The 22289-nt window shown below is 44.7% G+C and overlaps 1 protein-coding gene across 2 annotated transcripts; it reads left to right on the top strand.

Moving 5' to 3' along the window:
• The first annotated feature begins 146 nt into the window (after positions 1–146).
• Positions 147–19152, top strand: COMMD7 (COMM domain containing 7). 2 transcript variants are annotated; one of them, XM_077769330.1, is made up of 9 exons: positions 147–250; positions 6805–6858; positions 6952–7054; positions 16166–16222; positions 16304–16341; positions 17014–17104; positions 17406–17455; positions 17845–17893; positions 19102–19152. In XM_077769330.1, the coding sequence occupies exons 1-9, from the start codon at positions 173–175 to the stop codon at positions 19104–19106; spliced, it is 525 nt and encodes a 174-aa protein (XP_077625456.1). In that variant the 5' UTR covers positions 147–172; the 3' UTR covers positions 19107–19152. The 2 variants fall into 2 exon arrangements, with proteins under 2 accessions (XP_077625456.1, XP_077625455.1); XM_077769329.1 differs by having other exon boundaries at positions 157–250; positions 18424–19152.
• Positions 19153–22289: the final 3137 nt, after the last annotated feature.

The raw sequence follows: 22289 nt of genomic DNA on the forward strand, positions 1-22289 counted from the left end.
GCGGGGAGAGTCCGGCGCGCGGGGTGGCGTGAGGGACCTCCGGGGACAGGCTCAGAGGGGAGCTGGGGTCTGAGGAGAGTTTGGGGGGCCGAGGGCTGAGGAGGCCCGAGGGCCGGCGGAGGAGTCCCGGGGGTGTGGGCACCCAGACGTGGGACTTCCGGGAGGCCTGAGAATGGGGACTATTCGAGGGATCTTGCTAGAGGAGTTGAGGGGAGCCGCGATGAAGCTGAAAGCCGTGTGGGGAACCGAGGTAATAGACTGGGGTGTCGGGAGGCCGAGACAGTTTGGGGAGCCGTGGAATTAGAGACGTTCAGTAGGGAGGGAGACTGAGGAGGGTCTTAGGATCCCCTGGAGGCCCGGGGGTGGGGGTGGGGGAACTCGGAGTAGGGGCAGGTTTTCCGGGGCCGCACGTGGGTTTGGGTAATGGCCAGGCCAGGGCGGGACTGTCCTACTGCCCAGTTTAGGGGAGTACTTGGCAGTCCTCAAAGTCGTAAGCCATATAATCCCACAGTGGAGGACCCCCACCCCTACTCCCCGCCTTGGCAGTAGTGGAAGTGGCGAAGCGGATTTTTGCTTGTTCCGGCAGCAAATGCCAACCAGCCAACTTCCTGCCCCTGGGCTGGCCGGGATGCCCTTTTTAAAGCACCAAGGCCGCGAAAATAAATGGGTTTAAATGACGCTTCTCACCACCATTGTAAAGGTGCGTCTGCTTCCCCCACTGGGTCTTAACTCCCAGGAGATGGGGTCCCTCTCCTTTATCTCAGCACCCCCTGCAAACTGCTGTTTTCTCCTACAATAATTGCAATGCCAGACATATTCTGAAGCCCCTCTCTCCAACAGAAATAAATTGCAAGCCACATGTCTAATTTTACATTTTCTTGTAGTCCCATGTAAAAATTAAAAAGAAGGGCACCTGGCTGTGACTCTGGATCTCGAACTGTGAATTCAAGGCCCACATTGGGAGTAGAGATTATTTGAAAATAAAATCTTTAAAAAGTAAATAAAAATGAAACAGAAAGCTAATTTCATGTTTTCTTTAATCCACTATATCAAAATACTATCATTTCAACATCTAATCCACATACAGAATATCAGTGGGAGATTTTTACTTTTTGGTACTGCTTTTTCAAACTTCGGTGTGTGTTTTACATTTACAGCACATCTCAAATTAGATTAGCCTTTTTTAAAAATAGGGTTTTCAGGGTTTTTTAAAATTTTATTTTAGAGAGCACAAGCTGGGGAGAATGGCAGAGGGAGATGGGGCTTGGGGGAGAGAGAGATTGAATTTCAAGCAGGCTCCATGCTCAGTGTGAGCCCAGCAAAAGACTCAATCCCACGACCCTGGGATCATGACCTGAGCTAAAATCAAGATGCTCAACCGACTGAGCCACCCAGAGTTCCCTAGACTAGCCTTTTCCAAGTGTTTAATGGCTACAGTGGCCACTGTTTATCATATAGCACTTCTAAGTGCTTTTAGGTATATTATTAAGTCATTGAGTCCTTACAAACACCCTAGGTGGTAGGTTTTATTATCATCCCATTTTACAGATTAAGGAAACTGAACCAGAAAGTGGTTGAACAAAAACAGCTGTCATTTATTGAGCATGCACCATGTGGCAAGCACTGTTTTCAGTGCTTTAGGTATAGCAACCCTAAAAGGTAGGTGCTGTTATTATTCCCATTTTACAGATAAGAAAAATGGTTCAGGGAAAGAAATTGATCTGTTTGAGGTCTGGCACCAGGAGGCGGTGGAGCCAGGAATTCAGGACCTGATGCTTGATTTTAGATTCCAGGGAATTAAACATATAGAACAGAGCTTTGTAGATGATCTCCCTACCCAGGTAGCTTAGCTTTTACTCCTATGCATGGCAGCATTTTCTGGAAGACTTCCATTTGGAGAAGAAGAAAGATTCTGCTGCTAAAAGACTTTTTTGAAGCTACAGGATGATATCCCTAAGGTTACCTCCTCCAATTTGGTATTCGTGGAAAAATATAAACCACGTCCTTTAAAATCAGAGGTTGCCTTGTACCAATTCTAGCTTTAAACTACAGTGTGGATCTTTACCTTTTTCTCTTAAATTTGTTTGTTTGTTTGTTTGTTTTAGTAATCTCCACACCCAGTATGGGCTCAGACTCTCAATCCTGAGAGATCAAGAATTGCATGCTCTTCTGACTGAGCCAGCCAGGTGCCCATTTCCCTTCGTTTTTAACACAGAAAGCTTCTTCCTGGTGAGCAACTTACCAGTCCTTTCCCTGCCTTTTGTTCGATGACCAGACTTCTCCAAGTACTCACTCTATTAGCTGAATCTATTTTGAAGTCTGTGGCCTAGGCATCAAGGAGAAAAAGAATCATTGTATTAATGTGGGCATCATGCTTTATTGCTCACTCAGCGGATATTTGAATGCTTTGCTGTACACCAGATAGCCACTAAACACGGTGAGGTGTGCAAAGACTTGATGGACACAGCCTCTTATGCTGGGAAATTGTGATCTACTAGGGCACATCAGAAAATGGAGACTAAGTGCACCTAGATATGTACTGTAATGGCTTTGGCCAGTCCTAGGTAATGTGGAGGCTTGAGAATTTGATTTAAAAAATAATTAATTCAGTGGTTCAGTTGGCTAAGTGTCCAACTTTTTAAAACAATTTTTTTAATGTTTTATTTATTTCTGAGAGAGAGAGGGAGATACAGAATCTGAAGCAGGCTCCAGGCTCTGAGCTAGCTGTCAGCACAGAGTCAGACACGGGGCTCAAACCCATGAACCGTGAGATCATGACCTGAGCTGAAGTCAGACACTCAACCGACTGAGCCATCCAGGTGCCCCTCTAAGTGTCCAACTTTGACTGAAGTCATGATCTCACCGTTTGTGGATTCAAGCCCCACATTGGGCTCTGTGCTGACAGCTCAGAGCCTGGAGCCTGTTTCGGATCCTGTATCTCCCTCTCTCTCTGCTCCTCCCCTTCTTATACTCTGTGTCTCTCTCTCAAAATTAAAGATTTTAAAATATTTTAAAAGTAAAATAAAAAAATAATTTTTAGAATGGTTGAGAGGGAATTCAGAAAACTATAAAGAAGAATGAGGCGCCTAGGTGGCTCAGCTGATTGAGTGTCCAACTCTTGATACCAGCTCAGGTAGTAATCTTGCAGTCTTGGGATCGAGTGGAGTGTGGAGTGGACTCGTGTTGAGTGTGGAGCCTGCCTGGGATTCTCTCTCTCCCTCCCTTATCCCACTTCCCCCACTCCTCCCATCTCCCCACTTTTCCCCTCACATGGGCATGCGTGCTCTCTCTCTCAAATAAATGAACATTAAGAAAAAGAAAACAAATGCTGTACAATCCTCTCACATAGCTATAAATGAAAGCAACACATATAGTTAGAAAATTCAAACAGTATTCAAAGCTGTAAAGTTAAAATACTTGTTTCTCTTGTCAACAGAAATTGTTATTTTAATAGTTTTTTGTGTATCTTTGTAGGAAAAAAAGTCTGTGTCTGCCTGTATATACATGGAGATCCTTTAAAAAATTTTTTTACACAAGAGAGATTAAACTAGCCTTTTTCTTTTTTGCATAATATTCTTTGAAATGGATCTACCATAATTTATTTAACTAGCCCTCTGTTAATAGACGCTTAAGTGGCTTTCAGTCTTTTGTTTTTGTGAACAGTGTTGCCGATGAACTGCTTTGTGTAAATGTGTCCGGGTTTACCTTTTGGAACATATTTGAAGGGTGTACTTCCTGCAGTGCAGTTACTAGGTCAAGAGATATGAGCACTTAAAAATTAGATATGACTGTCGGGGCGCCTGGGTGGCTCAGTCAGTTAAGCGTCCCACTTCAGCTCAGGTCATGATGTCAGGTTTCGAGTTCCACTTCAGATCCTCTGTCTCCCTCTCTTTCTGCCTTTCCCCTGCTCACACTCTTTCTCAAAAGTAAACATTTTTTAAAAATAAATTAAAAAATAAAAATTAGATATGACTATCAAATTGCCGTCTGGAAAGGTTGTCTGTCCCGTTTATCTTCTCATCAGCAGTGGGAGGCCATCTGTTTCCTGGCACTTACACTAGCCCTGGTGTCATTAGACTTTTCTTTTTGAAGATTTGATAAGTAAAAGAGCAGTATTTCCTTATTTTGCTGATTTGCATTTCTCATCTGGAATGATCTTGAGCATCTTTCCATATATTCACTAGTGAGAACAGTTAAGGTTTTGACTTCATGGATGGTGATGGGCTGGTGAGCATTCCAGAGAGAGACAGCTATGCAGATACAGAGGCAAAGAATGAGGAAAGTGTTGAGGGAGATTTATTTAACAAATACTTAACTGTGCACTGCCATTAACTAAGGCTCTGTGACCATGCAAATGCATACAAGGAACCTTCTCTGCTAAGACAAGTCTGTGTTTTCTTATCAAAATCTAAAATCCTAAGTGGCCTCAGGCAAGGTTCCAAGAGGGAGCCTTAGAAGTTAAGAATCTGGGTAGGTCACTTTCTTGTTGGGAGAGTCATTGTGTCTTGGCAGGGCATTGAAGGATAAAGGAGGGTTTGGAAAAGTGGAGATAGGGATGGGGGTCAGCATGGCCTGCAGACCAGATTAAGTTGAGGCCCTTCTTGAGAGGAAATATTGGGNTAGATGAGAGAGAGAGACAGCGTGAGCAGGGGAGGGTCAGAGAGAGAGGGAATGTCAGACTCTGAAACAGGCTCCAGGCTCTGAACTGGCACAGAGCCCGACGCGGGGCTGGAACCCAGGAACCGCGAGATCATGACCCAAGCGAAAGTCGGACACTTAACCGACTAAGCCACCCAGGCGCCCCATTGGCTCCATTTCTTAAAAGGCTCAGGGTGGCAAAGGGTCAGCCATAGATCTGACGGTCCACAGAGTCACAGCAACAACAACAACAACAAAAAATTAAAGGTAAACTCACAGTTTGAGAACACTGTCTGAAGCTTGTCCCTGATTTTTCTTGTTTTTACTATATAGAATCAGCAGTAAGGCAAAGCTAAGATCATAAATACCACAGAAAGACAACCCCTGGGTCCGCATTGGTTAAAACGTTTCCAGGGAATGTCCATGAAGTTTTGAGAAGGTAAAATTTCTGTGCCATTGGCTGGTGGCAGTGTGAATCCACGCAACTTCTTTGCAAGGCAGTTTGGCACCATTTTACACAGAATTTAAAACGCATTATATTATTTGACCTAAGATGCATTCTTAAAAAGTATTTTGTCGACATGTATGTTACAAAAAAAAAATGTGAGAGGAGATTCATTGCAGCATTGCAATAACATCAGCAAAGCGTGTGTGCGCGCACATATATACACACACACACACACACATACACACACGCTAATGTCCATCTCTAGGGAGCTAATTTATACTAAGTCTATGCAGTTGAATAACAGGCAGTTGTTATAAGAACTGGGCAGAGAGGCACCTGGCTGACTCAGTCAGTGGAACGTGTGTTGTGAGTTCTCAGGGTTGTGAGTTCAAGCCCCAGGCTGGGTGTAGAGATTACTTAAAAATAAAATCTTGGGGAAAAAACTAGGTAGAATTATATCTACTGACAAGATCTATAAGGTATAATTGAAGGAAAAAGGCAAAATGTAGTGTGTGGGTTCACAATCATCCCATTTGTATTATTTTTTGTTTATTTATTTATTTTGAGAGAGAGGGAGTGCAAGTAGGAGAGGGGCGGAAAGGAGAGAGAGGGAGAACCCCAAGCAGGCTCCACACTGTCAGCACAGAGTCCAATGCAGGGCGCAAACTCACAAACCCTGAGATCATGACCTGAGCCAAAGTCGAGAGTCAGATGTTTAACCTGACTGAGCCATCCAGGCTCTCCTAAAATAAAATCTTTATTTTTATTTTTTTTTAATGTTTTATTTATTTCTGAGAGAGAGCGAGAGAGACAGCATGAGCAGGGGAGGGTCAGAGGGAGAGGGAGACACAGAATCTGAAGGAGGCTCCAGGCTCTAAGCTGTCAGCACAGAGCCCGACGTGGGACTCGAACCCACGAACCGTGAGATCATGACCTGAGCTGAAGTNTAATAATGTTTATTGTGGGGGGATAATCCAGGAAATATGGGTAAACAAAACAGAAGAAAATAAAAATCACCCAAAATCTCACCACACAGAAATAACTGCTTTAAAAATCAAGGTAGAGGGGCACCTGGGCAGCTCAGTTGAGCATCCGACTTCGACTCAGGTCATGATCTCACGGTTTGTGAGTTAAAGCCCCACATAAAGTTCAGTGCTGTCAGCAAAGAGCCCGCTTCAGATCTTCTGTCTCCCTCTCTCTGCCCCTCCCCAACTTGCATTCTCTCAAAAATAAAATAAAAAAAAAGTAGAGAAAAAAGTTTATATAGTATGTTAACATTTGTGTGGGACAGAAGAAGAAAGTATATATTTGGATTGGCTTATGTTTGAATAATAAGTATGTGGAAATACAAAGAAACAAAAAAAGCAACTGCTATGAATCTTCCAGTGGTTTTCCTTTCAGCCTGTATGTCTGAATGTGTGTTCGTGTGTGTGTATTTGGACCCTTGAGATGTGCATGTGCGGGTGTGTGCATACACTCAGTCTCTCAATACATACCTCCCAGGTGTTCCAGTAAGATACACAAGTTTTTCAGACAATATAGTGATACTGATATAGTGCCACTGCGTAGTGGGTATTGTGAATATTTGAACTTTAAGATGATCAAACAGGTGTCGGCACCCGTGTGTTCTCTCCTAAGGGCCTGTAAACGGATGGGATGTGGGAACACTGACCCAGCAGTGGAATGTTGCTGATGTTCTGTGTTAACTCTCTTCACAGCAGTTCTCGGCCTTGACAGAAGTGCTTTTCCACTTCCTAACGGAGCCAAAAGAGGTAAAGCACCTTGTGATAAGGAGAGTTCTGCGTATGGGTCTATAGCCCGGAGACACTTAGAAAGTGAAGGTCTGGCTTGCTTTCTCTCTGCAGGTGGAAAGATTTCTGGCTCAGCTCTCTGAGTTTGCCACCACCAATCAGATCAGTCTTGGCCCTCTCAGAAGCATTGTGAAAAGCCTTCTTCTGGTTCCAAATGGTGAGTAGCCGCTCTTAACAGCTGAGGCCAGAGATGTTATTTGAATATTGTTTCAGACCAGGGAGTTGGCAAGCGTGCTCCGGGCACTGAGCCAGTGCATTCAGTGGAGAACCAGACGTGGGCGGGACTCACAGTCTAGGGATGGAAGCCAGGTACACAGATAACTGCTGTAGAGTGAAACAGAGGTACAGCTCGAAGTGCAGTCTGCATCCCAGCGTCCATCCCCAAACTGCTATCTGGTCCCCTGCACAGTGTATAGATATCGAGAGTAAGCACTAGCTTACTTTTGCCAAATTAGAGCAATTTGGCAAAGTCTTTTGATTTTACTGATTTTTAAAATGGGGCTTATCTATATATATTTTTAAAGATTTTATTTTTGGGGGGGAGTGCCTGGGTGGCTCAGTCGGTTAAGCGTCTGACTTCAGCTCAGGTCATGATCTCGGGGTTCATGAGTTCGAGCCCCGCGACGGGCTCTGTGCTGACAGCTCAGAGCTTAGAGCCTGCTTCGGATTCTGTGTCTCCCTCTCTCTGCCCCTTCCCCCACTCTTGTTCGGTCTCTCTCTCTGTCTCTCTCAAAAATAAATAAACATTAAACATCCAGCATGGGACTTGAATTCACAGCCCGGAGATCAAGAGCCGCATGTTTTAAGGACTGAGCCAGTCAGGCACCCCATGGGCTTGTATGTTTTTTAATATGGTAAAATATGCATAATGTAAAATCTTACCATTTTAACCATTTGGGGCTTATATTTTGCATGTGGCTTTTCACTTCAGATTTCTGGAAATTAATTTTCATTGTATTTTACAAAAATATTAGTCCACAGTGGATTGAAAAGGAAAAGGTCTTCCATGGCAGATGGTTTCGGAGGCTGAGTTTGCCTAAAGCAACCAGGGAAAGTTTCCAGCCAGGAGGGAGGTGACCACAAAAGTTTAGCTGTAGGGATAGCCCTTATAACACTGTTCTGATGGTTGGGGGTTAGTATAATGTGCCGTTTTCCAGGGGAACATCATGGGGGTCAGAAATTCAGGGTTCTGAGTTAGGTAGATGTGGGTCTGTCACTCGCTGAGTAGTGTGATTTTATCCAGGTACCCTCTCTCTCCCAACCCCACGCAGCAGCCCCCCTCTAACATATTCCCCCCAGTCTGAGCTTTTTCTTGGTGTGTGGAGGGGGCGTGTTTTGAAGATTGAGATGATATAAAACATATGCTTAACATAGTACCTCAGTAAAAGGTTGCTCTTATTTCTCAGCTTCTGTAATAACTTAAAAAGATGCTATCAAGGAAAATGTCATGATATGGAAAATCTTTCACAATATAATAGCTTAATACAAATAGCATATAAAACTGTTTAGTAAAAATAATAGTTTATAAAACTACCACAGTCCTATTTTTGTAAAAACAACAACAAAAAGAATGTTAACTGTGACTGTATCTGCGTGGAGGGACAGCAGGTTGTCTTCATTGTTTATTTTTGGCCACGCTTCCTCTAAAAAGTTGCTAGAATTTGGCAATTTAATTCAAAGTTAATTTTATGTGAAGGGAGAGGCGACATTTGAGCTCAGTCTCAAAGAATGAGTCTGTGCTGACCCGACTGAGAGTGGGTAAAGCAGCGTCCCTGGTTTGCACATTTTACAAATTAGTAATGGGCCCCTCTTCCCAGGCTCTCAGCCCAGTGCGGCACTGAAAGTTGGGGCCTAATTTGTTTGTTCCTGTTGGGCGTGCTCCCTATCTTTGTGCGGGCCCTTTCCTTTGCCTGTCATAGGTTCCTCATGTGCTGGGGGCTCGAACCTGAGCATCCTGAGGTTTCCAGCTGTGACATTTTCTCATCCTTTGTGTGATTCTTGCATTTTCTGCTCTCCTCGTGGGTTAAAGGCACGTGAACCAAAGGCTGTAGGAGACCGTGCAGGCAGTGTAACGCGGGCGTGTGTTTTCATTGCAAAGCCACAGCCATGGGAAGCTGTCGGAGAGCCTCCCTCCTGGCTAGAAAAATCCCCTCCGGCCTTCATGCTACTCTTGTCTCCAGACACCATCGCAGTTTAATTTTGGTGTATATCCTTTTGTTTTCATGCACATATGTATCCATGTACCATTTGCCATAAATGGTGGCAAACCAGAAAAGTGCCCATGCAGCCTGTATCTTGTTTTACCTGCTGTGTCACAGAGACCCGTCCGCGTGAACCTCATTCTTCTCAGGGCTGTGTGTGCCGTGGGCTGGATGTATCTTTTCGCCGTCTGTCTCCTGCTGCCGGACATTGTAGGTCTACCCCTTCACTCTTAGAAGCAGTGCCGCGGTGAACGTCCTTGGGACATTGTGCCCTCCCGAGTGTGAGCGTTTCTGTACGACAGGTGCCTGGCATGCAGAATCAGAATCTTTTTCTCATTCTCTAGGCTACACCTGTGGGAGTGGGTTTGTCTGCGGGTGGGGACCTGCCTGTTGCGAACACTGTTTTCAGGAGACCTCTGTCTTCTGGTGTCCCTGCCTCCCTCCTTTCTGGTCTTCCGTGGCTCTGTTCTCTAAGCCCCTCAGTCCTGTCACAGGGCCTTCAGTCGTCCCAGCCCGGGAACTCCCACCCCTGTGCTGCCTTTCAGAAAGCCTTCCTAAAGCACTTCAATCTGCAGTGACCTCCCTTCCTCTCAGCTCCCGAGAGATGGTTTTTATCTACAGTTACCATTTTGGACCACAATCACTTACAGTTTTCTATTGTTCATGTGTTTTAACATGTGTCTATTTTGTGGCTTTAACAGAGAGCCTGTTCTTTGAAGTCAGAGGAGGATCTTGTACTTCTTTCCTGAGCCAAGGTTACAAGTAAAGTGATGACATAAAGCAGACACTTAGTACATGCTGCATGAGTTACTGAGCCTGGGAGATCCTGTCACCTCCCAGGGGATGTTGGGTGTATATTTTTCGGGTAAGATTGTTGTCGTTGTTTATAGCAGATCATTTTCTGTAGGTGCAGAGACCCCCAAGGAACTCACAGCACACTGATCAAGAGGTGGGCTTTGCAGGCTCACGTGGATTTGAGGGTCGATCACATCATCCATGTAGCTATTCAACCTTGGACAAATCAGCCTCAGTTTCTTATCTGAAAAATGGAGTAATAAGAACAATTTATGGTGGTGGCATTAGGAATGAACAAGTTAGTATATGCAAAGCACTTAATTTGGTGCTTGCTAAACTTCGGCTTTATGTATTGTAGTTCAGTTAGTTTCAGCCCTGTGCCTCCTCAGATTATGAGGACTAAGCATCTGAGAGTGTAGCTTATGAGGCACTTATCCGTTTCCTCGGCCCAGGATGAGTGCTTAGTCCGTCGTGCCTTACTGTGGCATTGACGTCCCCAACTCTCCCCTTCTGTCCCAGGTTCCAGCCTGGCCTGGAGGAATCACTTCCGCAGCACAACAGGAGCACGCTGCACCCCACAGCTGTTTACTTCACACGCTGAGGGCAGCTGTCCTGATGAGGGCGGCTGTCCTCAGTGGTGGTCCACGCCTTTCCCAACCTCATCTGAAATATAAGGGCCTTGAGGTCCTCACCCTCTTCTTCATCCCTCATCCTGGGCCCGCCTTGTCATAAGACCTTTTTGGAGAAAGACAGCCTCCTCATTAGGCCTGAGGAGGCTCAACCCTCCAGCTAAGTTGTCCCCAAATTGGTGTTTGCATCCAGAAAAGGCTTCTGTGGTCACAGCTGGAAGCAGGAACTACTGTCCCTCCCACTCCCCAGCCTTGCGACCTTGGAGAGACACACACATTAACCTATCTCAGGCTCTGAAAAGTCCCGCAATAAAGAAACCTACTTCTCCAGTATCTGAGAAACAGTTAACCATGAAACCCTCCTCCTTCTCCTCCTCCTCCNTTGTAAGGGCTGTTCTTTGTCTTGTAGATAGAGGCAGAGCCCTAGAGAGAGGAAGTGACTTGCTTAGGATCTTACAGTAGAAAAACTTGGGCTATTACCTCCCTTGGTTAGTGTAAAGCCCAGTGGTTTGTGTGTGTGTTTTAAATGTTTTTCTTTTATTAATTAGTACTTAATTCTTAAAAACACCTGACCACAGGGGCGCCTGGGTGGCTCAGTCAGTTAAGCATCCGACTTCAGTTCAGGTCTTGATCTTGCTATTCATGAGTTCAAGCCCTGTGTCAGGCCCTGTGCTGACAGCTCAGAGCCTGGAGCCTGCTTCGGATTCTGTTTCTCTCTCTGCCCCTTGTCCCCTCTCTCTCTCTCTCTCTCTCTCTCTCTCTCTCATTCTCTCTCTCAAAAATAAATAAACATTAAAAAAATTTTTTAAACACACCTGATTTCAATAGTTATCACCCCATAGCCAGATTGTTTCATGCATACCCCTTCCACTTCTCACTGCTCTCCAAACTGGGTTATTTTAAAGCAAATCTCAGAGGTCCTATCATTTCATTTCTGAATACCTAGCTATCATCTCTAAAAGATAAAGGCCTTTTTTCCCCTTATCAAACCACAGTGCCATTATCTGAAATTAAAATATGCAGTCAGTGCTCTAGTGTCCCCATTGTCTCACACATTATATTTGTCTATAGTTGGTTGATTTCCTCAGGATCCAGGGAAGGCCCCACACTGCATTTGGTTGCTGGATACCCCCTTGTATGCTTACTTGTCCCCTTGGCTACTTAACAGTTTTGAGATCTTGAGACAAGTTACCGAACCTCTCTGAGAATCCATTTTCCTCAGAAAACAGAGCTCATAATAGTAGCTCATACATCATTATAAGAATAAAGATGATAAATGTAAAGTACTTCAGTAAGTGGTAGCTGCACCGCTGCTGATATTATGATTGTTGTTACCATTATGGGTTGTTTCCTAGACACAGAGAACTGCTAGATTATAGATAACTTGGCTGTAGGGCTACTATTGAAACCTGATTTTATTTTTTATTTTTTTATTAAAAAATTTTTTTAAATGTTTGTTTATTTTTGAGAGAGAGAGAGAGAGAGAGAGACAGAGCATGGGCAGGGGAAGAGGGGCAGAGAGAGGTGGAGACACAGAATCCTAAACAGGCTCCAGGCTTGGAGCTGTCAGCACAGAGCCCCGTGCAGGCCTTGAACTCAAGAATTGTGAGATCATGACCTAAGCCAAAGTCAGATGCTCAACTGACTGGACCACCCAGGCGCCTCAAAGCCTGGTTTTATTTTAATACTTAGCAAGGTATGTGGCCCTTGTGGATACTCAGTAACTGTGTTTTTAAGAAAAGGTGATAACTCCCCTTCTTGTTTCCCAAAGGAGTTCTTTCTGGCTGGGCAAAAAAGTAGAGTAATCAACGTTGAACAATAGTCACAAATGGTATGTAATCAGCTGTAGAACTAAGTTCCCCAGGACTCCCAACCTCACTTCCCTCTATTACTTCTTTTCTTTTCTTTTCTTTTCTTTTCTTTTCTTTTCTTTTCTTTTCTTTTCTTTTTTTCTATTACTTCTTTCTATGGCACTTTTTAGTCATATTCTATATGGCTTTCTTACTTGGTATATTATTGTTGTGGTCTTTCTCTTCCTGGTAGAATGTAAGCCTCACGAGGCAGACATTGATGTTTCCCAGCAGCTAGCATAGTGCTGGCCCTAGTAGGTGCTCAGGAAATGCGTGTACAGTGACTATGACTTCTGTCCTTCATGAGCTTCAGGGAAGTGGATTCGGCTGGTCAGCCTTCAGGGCCAATAATGGCTCACTGAATGTGGCTTACCATCCTCTCCCATCTGCTCCCTTCTCCTGGAGTTTTAACCAAGGCTTAGTTCTGTTCTTGAGCTTCCTTTATTATACTGAATAAGCTTATGTAGATTTTTGGCTAGAAGAACAATTCATTAATTTCCCAGCTGTTTCCTGGCAAAACTGAAAGCTGCACCCTTGACATACACTTCTGTTTTGTCCCCCATAGTGTTTGATGGCAATAAGGGTTTACGAGGGGCACCTGGGTGGCTCAGTTGGTTAAGCGTCCGACTTTGGCTCAGGTCATGATCTCACGGTTTGTGGGTTCCAGCCCCATGTCAGTCTCTGTTGACAGCTAGCTCAGAGCCTGGAGCCTGCTTCGGATTCTGTGTCTCCTTCTCTCTCTGACCCTTCCCTGTTCACGCTGCCTCTCTCTCTCTCTCAGAAATAAATAAAACATTAAAAAAAAATTTTTTTTAAATAAGGGTTTACCTAAGGCAACTGTTATAGTGACAACTGGTGCTCGGGATTTTATACACCGTCTCAGATGGTTATATGTGTTTAAAGATGGACATTCTCAAATTTCCCCCAGTGGCCTGTTCTGGGAACTCCAGCTCCGGATTTAGTTTCCTTTCTGTCTGACATAGAGTCAAGGCCTCAGGCCTGGCTTGTGCTTAGGACAAAGGAATCACCAAAGGAGAAAGCTGAAAAAGAAGTTATAGCTGTAGTCAACAATTCTGTATTATAAACTTCAAAGTTGCTAAGAACCTAGATCTTAAAGGTTCTAACCACAGAAAGAAAATGATGTGATAGAGATATTAGCTAATGCTACAGTGGCAATCATATTGCCATATATGAATATATCAAATCATCTGGTTGTACACCTGAAACTTACACAATGTTATAGGTTAATTATATCTTAATAAAAAGAAGGGAAGGTTAATTAATTAACAGCTTGAGGCCTAGCATGATGCNGACCTAAGCGAAAGTCGGACGCTTAACCGACTAAGCCACCCAGGCGCCCCTATATATGTATATTTTTTAAAATATTTTTTTATTTAAATTTTTTTGAATGTTTATTTTGATAGAGTACAAGCAGGGAAGGGGCAGAGAGAGAGAGAGAGAGAATCTCAAGCAGGTTCCAAGCTATCAGCACAGAGCCCGATGCCGGGCTCGATCTCATGAACCCGGAAGATCATGACCTGAGCTGAAACCAAGAGTTGGATGCTTAACCACCCAGGAACCCTGCAAATATATTTTTAAAATGTGACGTGGGACACAACAGTGGGCATAACAGACCAAGTCCTTATCTCATCAAACTGACATTCTAGTACAAGAATGGGCAATAAATATGTAACATGAAATTGGGTGGTTATAAATTCAATGCAGAAAAGTATAGCAGTAGAAGGGCCAGTGAAGAGCAGCCCCACTTGAAATGGGCGGGGGGGGCTTCAAGGAGAGGCTGGAATGGCTGTGTGCAGATTTGAAGACGTTTCCCCGGCAGAGGGAACTGCAAAGGCCAATGCCAGGAGGTAGGAACGTGCCTGGCATGTTGTAGGAAGTGCTGAGTAAGCAAGGGAGAGGAGAGCTTGGGGCTTCTGAGGGTGGCCAGACCCTGCAGGACACTGTAAGGGCTTTGGATTTTACTGAGTGGAGCCAGAGCTATTAGAGGGTTTTAGCAGGGCAGAGACCTGGTCTGTACTTAAGTTTTAACCAAATCACCTTGGCATCCAGGCTGCCGTGTGGATTCACTGAAACCAGTCCACTGCTCCTGACTTTTTATCTCTACTCCCGACATTGCCAAAGAGTACAGTACCGCATCTATTTCAGTGCTTTCGCGAGCATGTCTGTTGGGTGACTTCTTGGCAGTGCAGTTGTCAACTGTGCCTTTGCCAGATTTTCTCCCCCAAAGCTTAATCTTTCTGATCTTTAGTTTCCTGGTAAATTAAAGGTTTCACTAGTAATCCCCCACTTCAGACTATTTTAGGATCATCAAGCAAAATACTGGATTTGAGTTAGACACACACTAAGGAGTTGTACATGTGGTAGTTATGAATTAATTGAATTGGCTAGGAAGTGGCCTTTTTCTAGGGCCTTCATGGCCAAGGTTTCCTGGTGTCTTGGCTTTTTTATTTCCCTATGGCTTCCTTGCTCAGTCTGATTTTGGCGATAAAAGATTTCCTCCCTTTGTTGACATGGTTTATTTTGCAGTGGACAAACAGCCTTTAGGATTGTTTTTCTGACGTGCCATGGGAGTGGGGAGTTGGGTTTAGGGTATTACTTCGGGGCCCTCCCTGGATGGTGGCAGACGTCTTCTTATTTAATTCGTCGTCTTCTGGAAGACTAAGAAGTGGAAAATTTTTAAGTGGTTTCCAAATTATGACTCCAGGCTGTGGTCTGAGGTTAAACATCGAGAAGCCCAGATTGCTGGAAACACTTTGTTTTCAGGAATTGGCGCTCGCAAGCAGAGCAAGAGCAGCCCCCACAGGGGAGTGTTCGCCGGGCTTGTGAGGTAAGCTTTGCTGGGCCCTCTGGAAGTAACTTGTGAATTATGGAGTCCGACTGTCCATCTAGATTTACGTCCTGAAAGCGGGCTCTATATGGCAGCACCACCTGGTACAGCTGTCTAGGTAGACGGAGACCGTCTCTGATCTGTGCCGTCCAGCACCGTGGTGCCCGGACCTGTGTGGCTATTGAGGACTTAAACAGCTGGTGCACTGAGGAACAGAACTTTAAATTTTATTTAATTTTTTTTTAATGTTTTTTTTTAATTTTTATTTCTAAGAGAGAGAGAGACAGCGTGAGCAGGGGAGGGTCAGAGAGAGAGGGAGTCACAGGTTGAAACAGGCTCCAGGCTCTGAGCTGGCAGTCAGCACAGAGCCTGACGCGGGGCTCGAACCCACGAACCGCGAGATCATGACCTAAGCAAAAGTCGGAGGCTTAACCGACTAAGCCACCCAGGCGCCCCATAAATTTTATTTAATTTTAATTAATTAAAATCTAAGAGGGTGAAGGGAGAAAAAAGTGAATAAACATTTAATAGCCACGCATCTTTAGTGGTTGTGTGTTGCACAGTGCAGTTCTAGGCCATTGCCCTTATGTCCCGCCTGACACTGAGCTCCCTGATGTTGCTCCAGGAATCTGTGGCCTTATTCTTTCCTCTGATCGGGGACCCCCAGCCCCATGTCCATAAAGTCCTTTCTGTTGTCTCTGACTTCCTCCGTACTTTCTGGAGGGGTGAACACCTGTGTTGTGCAGTGAACAGAGCCTGCTGTTACGTCCTCTCCAGTGGTTTCCTTTCTGCATCTTCTCCACAGCTGGCTTGAGAGTTTCCTGTAGCCGGCCAAGTCTTTGTGTATCCCTTTTGTCACCTCTGTCGTATCACTTGTGCCCATTGATATGTAGTGCCAATTGATTACTGATTTCCTCTTTTTAACTGCTTTCTCCTGTTTCCCAGGTGCCTTGAGGAAGAGTCTCACAGCTGATCAGGTCCGGGCTGATTTCATGACTCTGGGTAGGTCATCGCCAAGGTTGCTTAGGGTGACAGGCCCGCTGGCTCTTCATGATGTTAAAATCTCCTTCTGTTCTCTTATAGGTCTTAGTGAGGAGAAAGCCACTTACTTTTCTGAAAAGGTATCATGATTCATCTTAATCAAGGTTAATTAAGATTGTTTGCTTTTATTTCATGAATAGAAACATGAGAAATGCCGACTAAGGAGAAACCATCCATCGTTATGTGTCATTTCCCCAGCTTACTGGTTTTCATTTGATTTCATGCAAATAACATACACAGCATTTAAACAGCACTGTTCAGTGCATCTCTAATTTTTTGCCTCTGATTTGACTGACTTTAATCGTCATACAGTTTCCGATCCAATCTTGATTAAATCTTGGAATGAAAGAAAACATTTAGGGGCATCTGAGTGGCTCAATTTGTTGAGCTTCTGACTTCAGCTCAGGTCATGATTTTGCGGTTCGTGAGTTCAAGCCCCGTGTCGGGCTCTCTCCTGTCAGCACAGAAGGAGCTGCTTTGGATCCTCTGTCTCCCCTCCCGCAGCCCCTCCCCTGCTAGCACTCTCCCTTTCAAAAATAAATAAAACATTTAAAAAACCCCAAAAACATTTGTATCGTCTTCTGTCCCTCTTTGCTTCCCAAACCCCCCAGATCTGTGCATATAGGCCAAGCCCTTAGTTCTATATTCTTCCCCTTGTCTGTGTAAATACTAAACTTTGCTGTGTTGGGGGCAGAATGAAAAAGGGGGATTTCCCCCATTGTTATGACTTTGGCTTTTTGCTTTTGTTTCAGTGGAAGCAGAATGCCCCCACCCTTGCTCGATGGGCCATAGGACAGACTCTGATGATTAACCAGCTTATAGATATGGAGTGGAAATTTGGAGGTAACTAGTCAGAGCCAGTCTTGGGTCATTTGGGGCATGTAGGGTGGGGATGCAGAGGCTTTCAGATAGCTGCCAGGGGAAGATGGGTCCTCAAAGGTGGTTGGGGCCAGCAGCTGCTGCCCTGCACTGCCCTGGGCAGCTGTTTCCATCCATGGCTCTCTGTATGTTGACTTCCTGAAGAGCACGTTGTGCTGTCCTCATACTCGTCCCCACACTGCTTCTGCTGGACAGTCTGCAAGATTGGGGTGTTCAGAGTCTGTTGTCAACCCATCACTTACTACTTTTCTCTTTTGTATCACAGTGACATCTGGGAGCAGTGAACTGGAAAAAGTGGGAAGTATTTTTTTACAAGTAAGTTTCCTGATCTGTGAAAATGGGTAGATTTTTGACTTGGTTAATAATTATTAAATCGACATTGGACTTTTTAAATACCCAATTTGGATGTGGATTTCCACTGAAGTGTCTTGTGTAGCTCAGAGCAGTATTGTCAGCCAAAAATGTGGCCGCTAACACGCCTACTCTCGGATTAATAGGATCCTGACATTGTTCTTAAAAGCTTGATTGTTCTGTAATCATGGAATTGTTAGAAGTTTCAAGGATAGACGCCCAGACTGCTCCTGTCTGACTCTCAAGTCCGAAGCTGGATGCTTTGATGTTTAAGTGAAAGGCTTTCAAGAATTTCTTTGCCCAGTTGTCATCATTTTAATTTCAGTTTTTTAATTTATTTTCTTTTTAATCAGCTCAAGTTGGTGGTTAAGAAAGGAAATCAAACTGAAAACTTGTACATAGGTGAGTCCGAATTCCCATTTGAGCCTTTTCACTTTTCCTGCATTCTCCTCAGTTGGTGGGCTCGTGAGGCACCACAAATCATTTCTTCTAGCAAAGAAGTCATAACCGAGCTGTGGAGTAGCCATTCTACTTCCTCTCATCCTATAAATAATAAGCCATCAGCAGGCTGGACACCCCACAGTTGAAGAACCTCTTTGGAAAAGGGAGAGTGCAGGGAGAAGGGCGCGAGGACTCCAGAGCAGGCAGCTTGGCTACAGAAGCCACTGAGCACCCTCACTGATAGCCTCTCATCTCTTTGCGCTGTGGACTTGCGCCATTTTTTAATTCTCCACTTTCCTATGGAGCCCAGAACCTTTCTCTGTTCAAGGCTCTCAGTTCTTTATTATGGTCAATTACCCATCAAGAGCTGCTTAGATATACTAAGTCAAAAAAGAAAAAGAAAAAAAAAATCTCTGGGTGGAAATTTCGTGTTCTTGGATGATTCTGTGGAGTCAGAAACGTTTCCCTGAAGGTGAATTTTCTCTCCCCAGAATTAACCTTGCCTCAGTTCTACAGCTTCCTGCATGAGATGGAGCGAGTCAGAGCCAGCATGGAGTGCTTCAGCTGATTTGGCCCCCTTCCCTGCCCCCTTCTCTTCCATGGGTGGCTGCTCGCAGAGGCGCCTCACCCACAGGTCTGTGGGGTGCTGATAACAGCCCTGCTTGCTTCTTGGGAACCCAGGTGCAAAGGTTTCTGGAAAACAACCGGATTAAGTACTTAAAGAGCCCTACACGATTACTCTGAATTCTTTGTTCAGGGAACCTCCAGCACCTATCTCCCAGGACACTTTTTAGGTATTCAGACAGGCTGTCACATCTCAGATTCAGGGGAGGAAATAAGTTGTCACTTCCCCATCAGAGTTTCGGAGTAAACAGATGGTGCCATCACTCAAGATGCACGCTGACCCCCCCTCCCCTCAAAAAAGCAAAGGCTTATTTATGGCTGAGGAAGAGGCAGACTCGACGGCTGCCACGCGTGGGGAGCCCCCAGCAGTCTTGGTGTGCACGCCGCCTTCGTGGTGGTGGTGGTGCATGGCTAATCAGCTTTTAATGGGGCACCTGTGTATAAACACTTGCTCTGCTGCTCTGAAAAAACTGAGGCCTCTGTCCTCATTTCGGGTTGTGCCCTATTGTGCTGTAACGAGGCTATTTTTGCTTGTTTTGGTTCAGGCTGACCTTCTCTGCTGGTGAGATGTTGAATAAAAAAGGTTCTGAAGAAAAGGTGTGAATCCAGTGCACGATTATTTTCCTGGTTGGTGGTGGCCTTGCATCTTCAGTGAGATTAGTTGTCCAAAGTTGGAATTTGTAAGAGCAGTACAGGGGAGACTCGAGGGAAAAACCATTAAGAAAATCGGAGCATATGAATGCTTTGTGTTCCCATGACTCTAGGCCCCCACCTAGTATGTGATTTCTCCCCTCCCACCTCATCCCGCCTCCTCAGGAATGTCTAAAGTTTAGAATAGATAATACATGGCCGTGATCGTGTAGTAGTCAGTACTCTGCGTTGGCAATAGCTAATGTGCGCCCCTGGTTCAGAAGGTACATTGTAAAGTAATTCCCTCTCACGCTCATTCCCCAGTTACCCAGTTCCTTTCCCCAGAGGTAACCACTGTTACAGTTTCTTCTGTGTCCTTCTGGACTTTTTTCTTGCATTTGCAAATACAGAGGCATAGGGTCTGATTGCCTTCCCACACAAGTGTTAGCATAGTCACTTCCCCATCACAGCATCCTGCGTCTTGTTTTTTTCTACTTCACTTGGAAATCATTCCACATCAGAACAGAGAGAGCAGCCTCATTCTCTATAAAAATGCACCATGTTTCTTCACATGGATGATTTATTTAGCCAGTTTCCTGCTGGTAGGTGTTTAGGTTGGTTCCATTCTTTTTCTCATATTGATGCTGCTGCATCTGAATAGTTTTGTATGTATGTCATTTTGCATTTGTGGAAGTATATTTATTTATTTATTTATTTAATTTTAAATGTTTTATTTCTAGGAGAGAGAGAGAGAGAGAGAGTGTGAGCAGGGGAGGGTCAGAGAGAGAGGGAGTCACAGACCGAAACAGGCTCCAGGCTCTGAGCTGGCAGTCAGCACAGAGCCCGACGTGGGGCTTGAACCCACGAACCGCGAGATCATGACCTAAGCAAAAGTCGGACGCTTAACCGACTAAGCCACCCAAGCGCCCCAATGTGGAAGTATATTTATAAGGTAAATAAATGGGGGTGGGATTGTGAGGTCAAAGAATATTTGCATTTACCCAAGATTATATTAAGGAATAAAGCCACCCAGGCACCCCATGCTGTTAGTTTCTTAAGTGTCCTTCCAGAGAGTTTTTCCCCAACATCTAACCAATGAGAATTTAAATTTTTACTCTTTTTGTTGTTTACACAGATGATTATACACTATATATACTATCCTTAGAGAACTTTCCATGTCAGTACGTGAAGTGCATTCTTTCCTGTGGCTGTAGTATATTCACAGAACCATAGACAGACAGACTGATAGATTTTCAAGGATTGGCTTACATGATTGTGGAGATTTGGTAAAGTCCGCAGGATGGGGATGCCTGGCTGGCTCAGTTGGAAGAGCATGCTGCTCTTGATCTTGGGGTCATGAGTTTGAGCCCCACATTAGGTATAGAGATTACTAGAAAAAAAATAAATAAACTTTAAAAATATATAAAGTAAAATGGAAAATCTGCAGGATAGGCTGGAGACCCAGGAAAGAGTTGGGTCCAAAGGCAGTCCACTAGAAGATTTAAAAAAATTTTTTTTAAATGTCTTATTTTATTTTTTGAGAGATGGAGACATGAGCAGGGAAGGGGCAGAGAGAGAGGGAGACACAGAATCTGAAGCTGGCTCCAAGCTCTGAGCTGTCGGCACAGAGCCTGATGTGGGCTTGAACCCATGACCTGAGCTGAAGTCATGCTCAACTGACTGAGCCACCCAGGTGCCCCTAGAAGAATTTCTTCTTGCTGGGGTGGTAGGGAAATAAGTTTGTTTTTTTTTAATTTTAAAAAAATGTTTACTTATTTTTGAGAGAGGGAGAGAGCACAGAGCCCGATACGAGGCTCAAACCCATAAACTGTGAGATCATGACCTGAGCCAAAGTTGGATACTCCACCACTGAGCTACCCAGGTACCTGGAGGAATCGGTCTTTATTCTATTAAGATTCAACTGATTGGATGAGGCCCACCCACATTATAAAGGAGAATCTGCTTTACTCTCACATAAAAGTCTATCAATTTATTTTATTTTTTTTCTCCTTTGGTTTTATTGCTATTGCTAAGTGTGTGCACCATGGTTCAGAGAAAAGTCTACCGGTTTAAATGTTAATCTTATTCCACCACCCAAAAAACAAAAAAACACTTTCACAGAAACATTCAGAATAGTATTTGACCAAATATTTGGACCTAGCAGGCCAGCCCAGTTAATACACGACATTAACCATCACAGTGCCAAACTGACTTATATAGAGATTGTTCCAATTTATGCAAGATTACCAAATTAATCTTACAGATATCAAAGAAGGGCAAATTGGTACCTTTGGACAATGTCCAAATGTGTCTGAGACTTCTGGGGGCCTCATGTCCCTGAAACCATGAACATCTAATGTAAAAAGAATTCACAGGGAAAAAAAAAAAAGAATTCACAGAATGTCAGAACAGGAAGACACCCTAAATATAAATACAACCTAGTTAAATCCACTCATATTTACAAATAGGGAAATGGAGCCCTAGAGACTGAGAGTGGCCACTGGCCAAAGATCAATACTGCCCTGTGACCCATGGGTGTCCTGCTTGGTTCAGAAATGGGATCCTGAGAGACCTGAAGGGAATTCAGCCTGGCAAGTGCAGATCTCAGTCAGGATACTCTGTACAAAGTTGCACCCAGCTGGCCCCTGGACAGATTCTGACCAAGGAGCTCCTTGGCCCCGCCCAATCCAAGCCTTCTGGTCCCACCTGGATCACAACAGTGGCTTCCTGATAGCCCCACGCTGGGCTTCACCCTCACAGCTTCTGCTCAATGGCCTATTTCCAGTGTGCTCATTCTTGTGGGCAAGTCTCACGTCAGCAGACAGATCCCAATGCTCATGACTCTGCATGGTATCCAGGGGAGAGTCCAAACTCCTTCACACACCAAGCTCTCACAGTCTGGCCCTGCCTATATCTTCTACCCTCCCTCTCCCTTGCCTCCTGGCATGCACCCTGTACAGGAGTGTCTGGTCTACCAGACTGCTGAGCACTGCCAAGCCGTGTGCCGTCTGCCTCTCTTTCCCTAGAGCCTACAGTGCCTGCCCATGCCTCAGATGTAGCATCCAGGGCACTAGAGAGGGCCTCCCTTGACATCTCCAGGCCA

The sequence above is a fragment of the Crocuta crocuta genome, unplaced genomic scaffold, assembly GCF_008692635.1.
Source record: "Crocuta crocuta isolate KB4526 unplaced genomic scaffold, BGI_CrCroc_1.0 scaffold445, whole genome shotgun sequence".
NCBI classification, from domain to species: Eukaryota; Metazoa; Chordata; class Mammalia; order Carnivora; family Hyaenidae; genus Crocuta; species Crocuta crocuta.

What these genes read in the sequence shown, in the direction of transcription:
- COMMD7 (XM_077769329.1), top strand. Translation starts at nt 173, where the DNA reads ATGGGGACTATTCGAGGGATCTTGCTAGAGGAGTTGAGGGGAGCCGCG. An exon ending in CCTTCTTCTGGTTCCAAATG is followed by an intron (nt 7,055 to 16,165) that starts GTGAGTAGCCGC and finishes CCTGTTTCCCAG; the next exon opens with GTGCCTTGAGGAAGAGTCTC. An exon ending in GGCTGATTTCATGACTCTGG is followed by an intron (nt 16,223 to 16,303) that starts GTAGGTCATCGC and finishes GTTCTCTTATAG; the next exon opens with GTCTTAGTGAGGAGAAAGCC.